This window comes from Theobroma cacao, chromosome 5 (genome assembly GCF_053813885.1).
Source record: "Theobroma cacao isolate CCN51 chromosome 5, ASM5381388v1, whole genome shotgun sequence".
NCBI lineage: Eukaryota > Viridiplantae > Streptophyta > Magnoliopsida > Malvales > Malvaceae > Theobroma > Theobroma cacao.
Genome location: NC_142643.1, coordinates 41180088 through 41187969, shown reverse-complemented (window position 1 = coordinate 41187969; position 7882 = coordinate 41180088). Strand labels below are relative to the sequence as shown.

The window sequence follows — 7882 nt, the reverse complement described above, 5'->3', positions numbered from 1 at the left end:
TTGATTTTGTTTCAAATTACAAGTTTAATATGGAACTAATAGCCAAAGCTTCATCCATAAACTTTCCGTGGAGTAGTGCTTCAAACATATTCTCTTTCCATACACTGAAGCTAAATCTTTTTCCTCTTACCTGAAAGAGCATTAGACAAAGTGAAAGTTTTCGTATGCTTGATGTCGAAATAAGTACTTGAGAAATGACTTTGGATTTTAGTTATTCTACAAATAGTTATAATGATAAATGTAGTTATTATGCAGAAACAAATAATGATTCAAGAGCCTTATAGGAAAAGTGATATATATATATATATATATATATATATATATATGATTTTGATTTTAGCAAGTTTTACAAACAAATTAAATTGATAGTGGGTTTGGAAGATTTGGTCTTTTATTGTGTTATGATAACAAATTAAAAGTTCATAGGAATTTTAAAAGATTTGGTAAATATCTCGATCTAAAAAAATTGGAAAATTCAATTTGCTTGTTTCGAAATAGATTTGGTACACATAATTATTATTATTTAGAATATAAAATTATTATCGCATATGTTGTATGTAATGTATAAGATTTTTTATTTCATAACAAAAACTAACGTGCTTGCTAGCTATGACAAGCCACAAGTCATTATCAACCAATAAGTAATATGGATATTTTTTTTATGTCGTTAGATATATATATGAATGAACATGACCAAGTAAGAAGAATCAGAGGTAGTTTTAGGTCCCTCATAGTGATGATGTCTATGGATCTGTTATTGCAAGTGCAAAACAGTATCAGATTTTAACATTTTTACAGATGAAAGAGCTGTTATGGTGGCAAGTTATGTATGTGAGATAATCGTTTCTGCTTCCATGATTTCAGATGGAAAATGTAGCTGGGGTTCTTGTGTTTCTATGCCAAATTAAGCCGACCAAGATTTAAATTCAACTTTCCAGTCTTTACTTAACTGTTTGCTTTGAGTTCTGTCATAATTTTTTTGAAAACCCTAATATATTGTCTATTAGTATAGACACTCTTGCCATGAACATGTCCAGATGAGAAAAATTCTCCTTTTTCAATTTAAGTTGCTTGTCAAGCCCAAACCAAATGGTAGTTATATGTGGTGCAGCATCTTCTTTTTCACCTTCTCCTTTCCCTTTAATAAGAAATTAAATTGGAATTCCACTCACATGCATAAAAATTAGATGATAGAATTGCTTCCTTTACCTTTCCTTTTCTCCCTTCCATTTCCAACTTATTTAAGGGCAATATGTGGATACCTAATACTCTGATAACTGACATGAGAACAAGTATGTAACAGTATTTAAACAAAATGAATCAGTAGCACTAGCACCAAATAGGCACACAAGTAACTTTAAGATCTTCCCATTGTTCAAAAGATGGCTTAACATGACTGTACAATGTGATTCGTCATATGCATTGACCAGTGAAATTTCATGTACCCGCAATTCGGGTTGGGAATATATTCTACAATCATTCATCAGGTTACTTAACCCTAAGACTGCATGATAGATTAAAGCTTGATAAACTACTTTAATGCGTTGATAGTATAAGCTAATATTACTCTATACCCTTTAATTAGATCAATAAACAACTAGAATTTCCCAGAGTTGTTACAAGCTATACACTAGCAAGTAGGAAACCACATGAATTGCTACAACTTGAATATTTGATGCTGCTAAACAAGACATATTTTAGAACGCAAGAAGCAGCCAGATTAGTTATTGAAAGAAATTCAAAGGTAAAATAACCCAACATATGCAACCCTTTCCCTTCAACTCTTTTAGAGGCCAAAATCAGCTAGGAACAAGCTAATTACTCTAAAAGAAATGAACTTGTTAGATCCAATTTTAATCATAACACAACATTAAACAACTAATCAGTCGTCGCATAACATCTCCATTAATATTGCCAAACTTCTCCAGTTCATTACAACATTAGTAATGACCAAACTAAAAGCACAGCTAGAGGCTGTACATTTCACCCTAAAAACATCAGTAACAATTAACTAAACACGACCATCAAATAAGGATTCTAACTTCACTTTCCCACCTTTCAAGAGATTCTCAATTTCTTTAGGAGGGTTTAGCCCCAACCTTTGAGCTCTTTCCCAACGAGCCATCCGCGTTATCCCAAGGCACGGTCCATATGCCATGTTCATATCAAATTGCCTTAACACTTCCTCTTGCTCATCAAAATCATCTGCTTCCTCCCCAAAAACCAATAAAAGTAAGTAAAGAAATATAATAGTATTTATTTTTTTTATAAATACCCATTAAAAGAAAAAGGGAAAAGAGAGTGACCTTTGAGATCGAGGGAACCACCGGGAGAAGTAAGGGCGGCGGGCTGGGTGATATCGGAACTGAAAGTAGCGGGGTGTTTGGGCGACGGGTTTTCGGTTGATTTCGAGGATTTCGACTTGGTTATGCGTCCCCTACTGTTGTTCTTCTTTTGCCTGTAGAAACCCTTCATGTTCTTGGAAGTGGTTGCCATGCTTGATTCTCATTCTCCTTCCCAAAGCTTCCGTGTAAATTCAAAATTCAAAATCTTGTTTCTCCGAGCTGTTTCTTGGGTTCTGGGATTTATCAAATCCTGCATTCCAATGTTGATTTCTCGGGCTGGGTCCTCGTCTTCTGGTTGTTTTCCATGGGCCTAACGGCATAACTAAGCTGGGAGTTAACTTTGTTTATGAGCCCATCTACCAGTTCAGGCCTTCAATTTTAAGCCCCATTCCTTCAAAATTAATATTTTAGAATATTCGTATGACAATTTTCTTATTTATTAATTAATTTGTTATATTGAATTAAGTAATAGTAATATCCTATTTAATTGTGTTGGAAATTTGAGTTGTGAATATAATATATAAATTATATATATATATCTAAAGATTGGTTAATAGAATCCTTCAATTTGTATCGGTTTTATATATATCTTATGCGCGTAAAGTTTTTGGTATAAATGAATTAATTATTGAAATAATGAAATATCAAAGATTATGATTTTTTTCAAATATTACTTCATCATTTTCTTTTTCTCCTTAAATTCTATACATTCGTTTATATGTTTGATTGGATGATGAACTTTATAATGGTCTGCAATGTTAATTTGTATATGATTATATAAATAAAACAAAATCATACTATGTTATCGTATAATTATTTTACATAAATTTGTACATTGTGTGAGTATGCAACTATTGGAAAAATGAAATATAAAAAGGAATGTATACATTTATTATTAACAAAAAGACAACATACTATCAATTTATATCTATATATATATATATATATATATATATATATATATGAGATTGGTTATCAATTTTATATTTTTTAAAGATATCTATTAATTATAAGTAATGTGTTATTCATGTAATTATTTTTTTAAGAAAGTGTTGTTGAATTAAAATTTTATATTTAAAATATAAAGCAAGCTGTATGTTAAAATTATTTTCTCGTTACAAATTAAGATGAAAACATGTCCCTATAATATATTAAATAACTAGCAACTTGTATATTTACTATATAAAAAACAAAAATTTATTAAAATTAGATAATTTTTTTAAAAATATAATTTTTAATAACATTATACACTACATAAATTCCACATTAATAAAAGATGAAAAAAGTTTGGAAGATTTATTTTTATTTAATAAAAAAACATTTTTTTTGATTGAAAATGTAAATTAGTGTAATGTGATATCAAAATTTATTCAACATTCTTCATTGAATAGACGTTTTATAAGAGATATTAAGATAAGCCTCAATTAAGACAAGAGAAAGACTTGTGACTCTTGAATTGGTACTAAGATCGATTTAAAAATGAAACCATGGTAAGCATTTAAAATACAGTTGAAGTGAGCAATCAGTAGCATCCCGCTTTTATGTTAGACAAAATGCCTAGAGACTCACTCTGGTCAACCACCACAAAAAATGTTGGCCATGCTATCAATCTACCATCTTCCAATTAAAAAGCACACTAGTGTTCATTTCGTATCTCTCTTGACCTCGTTACATGAAGTCAAGCTTTTGCCAACAAACTCAAATTACAAATAATACTTGCCGCTCCCTCAAATCCTCTTTTATATATCCACCACACAACTCTCTCCCAACCCAAAGCAACATGGAAACCTGGTTCATCATTCTCGTCACCATCTCCATTTCTCTTCTCTTTAGAGCTCTCATTAACCTTCTTTCATCCCATTCCGAGAACCCTTCCCAAACACTCCCTCCGGGCCCTGCCAACATTCCCATTATCAGCAACATTTTATGGGTCAGGAGAAACGTTTCCGAGCTGGAACCAATCCTCCGGAACCTCCATAACAAGCTTGGTCCGATGGTCACTCTCAACATTCTTTCTCGCCCTGCTATTTTCATCTCCGATCGCTCTCTCGCCCACCAGGCGTTAATTCAAAACGGTGCTTTGTTTGCCGACCGCCCCGAACTTCCTACCATAGCCAAGATTTTAAGCTGTAATCAACATAATATCAGTTTTGCTCCCTATGGTCCAACTTGGAGACTTTTGAGGCGTAACCTCACAGCTCAAATCCTCCATCCTTCGCGTATAAAATCCTACTCTCATGCTCGGAAATGGGTTATTCAAATCTTGTTAGAATCCTTAATCTCGCACTCTAAAACTGGAGAACCAGTTCGTGCTGTGGATCATTTTCAATATGCTATGTTCTGCTTATTGGTGCTGATGTGTTTTGGTGACAAGCTTAATCAAGAACAAATTAAAGAGATTGAGAATGTTCAGCGCCCTTTGCTAATAGGCTTGGGAGGAAGATTCAACCTACTCAATTTCTGCCCTAGCTTGACAAGGTTTTTGCTTCATAAACGTTGGAAGGAATTCTTTCAGGCCGTTGAGGATCAAGAGAAGGTGTTGGTTCCTTTGATAAGGGCACGAAAGAAAGTGAAAGAGGAGAGATTGAGCAAGAGTAAAGAGGACAAAGAGGAAGCTGATGATGAGGAGCATCTTTTGGCGTATGTTGATACTTTGCTTGATCTTCAACTACCGAAGGGACAAAGGAATCTTACTGAACAGGAAATTGTCACTTTGAGCTCTGAGTTTCTCAATGCTGGAACAGATACTACCTCCACTGCTTTGCACTGGATTATGGCAAACATGGTGAAATATCCACATGTTCAAGAGAAGCTATTCATGGAGATCAAAAGGGTTGTGGGAGATGGAGAGGAAGAGGTCAAGGAAGATGATTTGCAGAAGATGCCTTACTTGAAGGCAGTGATATTGGAAGGTCTAAGAAGGCACCCACCAGGCCACTTTGTTCTGCCTCATAGTGCGAGAGAAGACACAGTCCTCGGAGGATTTTCGGTACCCAAGAATGCTACCATTAATTTCATGGTAGCAGAAATGGGGTGGGATCCGAAAGTATGGGAGGATCCAATGTCATTTAAGCCTGAAAGGTTCCTTAGCAGTGACAATAAAAGCGGGGAAGTCTTTGATATAACAGGAACTAGGGAAATCAAGATGATGCCGTTTGGGGTAGGGAGGAGAATTTGTCCTGGACTCTGCTTGGCCATGCTTCATCTGGAGTATTTTGTGGCAAATCTGGTTTGGAACCTCGAATGGAAGGCTATGGATGGAGATGAGGTGAGCTTGGAGGAGAAGCAGGAGTTTACAATGGGGATGATGACTCCATTGCAGGCCCATATTTATCCTAGGAAAAGATAAGATACTGATTTTTACTAGGATATTATATATAGGTAATGGTCAGTCTAGCTTTTCTTTTTCTGGAAAGCCAGTCTAGCTTTTAATATCTGTCCAATGATTTACACATCCTTCTGATCCAGGACTTGTAAACCTTTGTCAGATAAGCTTCTATATGTTAAACCGGAATGATACGACTGATCAGCTCAGGGCAATTAGCTGGATAGTAAATTCTTCCAGAATTGTAGCAACAGCCTTCATTGATTTCACATATCTTAAGCCCTGAAATTCATGTGGCTGTTCATGGATTCATCTAATGTAAGTCTTATTAAATCAGAATGGAAAAGCTAATGTTATGTTCAGCTGCCTGGTGAAATTTTTCTTCATTTTTCTATTGGCTACTAAAATTACTCAAAGTTTTATATCATAAATTGGTTCAATTTATTTGTATAATTCTATTCAAGGAGTTTACAATGCCAGAATATGATTCGATTCCACGACCAAGTTTTTATCCTTAATTGATCAGCAACACAAAGTTTTTTGTCTAATACATCTACTGAGATTTTTTTTGGTTTATTTCTTGAATTAATTTTAAATGAATTTAGTGGAACCCAAAAGAGTAACTGATTGATAATCGAATTTAAGTAATTCAGCTATTTCAAGCCATTTTCATTCTGTGAAGACATCTTAAATTTCATAACCTAAATGATAAGATTGTCGAAATATAAGCTAAATTTGACATTATCTATGGGAAGCTTGGCAGTGTCCTATTTGGTACATTTATGACAATAAATGGATTGAGTTCTGGATTCATGTTTGGCTGGATACTGAATACAGGCGAGTTAAACTCCACTACAAGATAAATACCTTATTATTTCTAGTGCACAGCATTAATGTTGCGTCCATTGATCTGCAGATATGGGAATAATTCAATAAACGATGATAATGTCCCTTATGAATGAATCGACTACTTCAACTGATGGACAATAGATGTTATAAAGGGATGTCGGCGTGATCTACTTGCCTGGAAGAAGTGCGTGTATGGGTGTGTCTGTTTGTAATGGTTCCTCTTGATGGAAGGAATTGTTTCATTCCTTCCTTATAATGAAAGCAGGATGATAATCTTCCAAAAAAAAAATGTCAACTTAGGTTAAGAAATATTGGCCCTTGATTGATCTACTGGATAAGGTTGCATATTGGGCTCATGTTAAGCATTAACTCTCCTGGATTAGCCACCTGCTTTAATTTGTACTTGTGTTAAATCACGGGAACTAGGAAAAACTTTTGATTCTCAATCCATTTTAAACAATTTGGACACACCTTTTTTTTTCTGGCGAATTTGGGAAGGACATGGAAACTGAAGCAAGGTTCAAATAAAGACCGGTTAATCTGTTGTCTTTGATTTAGTGAATATTTAGATAACCAATAGACCTGAAAGAAAATTGATTCCAAGAGGCAGAGGAATTAGGGGGTACAGGCTTTTGTCGCTTCATCAAAAGTAGCGTTAGATAGGCAGTAAACCTGAAAGTGTAAAGTTGAAAAAATAGGCAAAGGGCCATCAATCCTTTTAGGTGCAAGCCCTTTAACTCGATCTTACATGTGATGCAAATACAAACTTGGGCATGCACGCTCAAATAGGAGTGTGCAAACGGTTAATTTGATTAATTCGATTTTAGATATATAATAATTGAATTAATCAAAATTTTTTAAAACAATCAAAATCGAATTGAATTAACCGAAATCGAATTAATTCGGTTAGTTCGGTTCGATTTTTAAAAACCGAACTTAACAAAAAAATTTTATTTGTATATATTTATTTATGTTATATTTTTTTAAATAAATCAATATTATAAAAATATTAAAAATGATTCTAAAAAATTATAATAAATAAAATAAATACTCATATAATTTATACGATATAAACAACAACAAATAATTTAGGTTTAGGATTTTTTTTATATAAAATCTCTACAATACCCTTATTTAGGTTGAGTTAGTTCGATTAGAAATTTTTCTAACTGAAACTGAATCGAAATAATTTTACTAATTCAACTATCTTGACCGAACTAACCGAAAAATCGAACTAATCGAACCTAAAAAATCGAACTCATTTCTATTCGGTTCGATTTATATTTACTCATCCCTACGCTCAAATGCTTTATTTTTTATCATGTTCAACCTTCAACTTCAACACCACTATGTTGATTTTGTT

At 33.6% G+C, this 7882-nt stretch overlaps 1 protein-coding gene and 1 pseudogene across 2 annotated transcripts; one reads left to right on the top strand and one right to left on the bottom strand.

Moving 5' to 3' along the window:
* Positions 1 to 1870: 1870 nt before the first annotated feature.
* On the bottom strand, positions 1871 to 2585 carry LOC18599638 (uncharacterized). Its single transcript, XM_007029689.3, has 2 exons — positions 2307 to 2585; positions 1871 to 2205 (listed from the first exon to the last, which is right to left on the bottom strand). Exons 1-2 carry the CDS (start codon positions 2494 to 2496, stop codon positions 2012 to 2014), a joined length of 384 nt encoding a protein of 127 aa, XP_007029751.2. The 5' UTR covers positions 2497 to 2585; the 3' UTR covers positions 1871 to 2011.
* Positions 2586 to 3969: 1384 nt separating this feature from the next.
* On the top strand, positions 3970 to 6032 carry LOC18599636 (cytochrome P450 89A2 pseudogene; annotated as a pseudogene). The gene is made up of 2 exons (XR_016026528.1): positions 3970 to 5726; positions 5834 to 6032. The product of XR_016026528.1 is annotated as a cytochrome P450 89A2 pseudogene (transcript).
* The last annotated feature ends 1850 nt before the right edge of the window (positions 6033 to 7882 follow it).

Coding starts and splice junctions, on each gene's coding strand:
- LOC18599638 (XM_007029689.3), bottom strand. CDS start 2,496: ATGGCAACCACTTCCAAGAACATGAAGGGTTTCTACAGGCAAAAGAAG. Junction 2,206..2,306: donor TGGTTCCCTCGATCTCAAAG/GTCACTCTCTTT, acceptor GGGAGGAAGCAG/ATGATTTTGATGAGCAAGAG.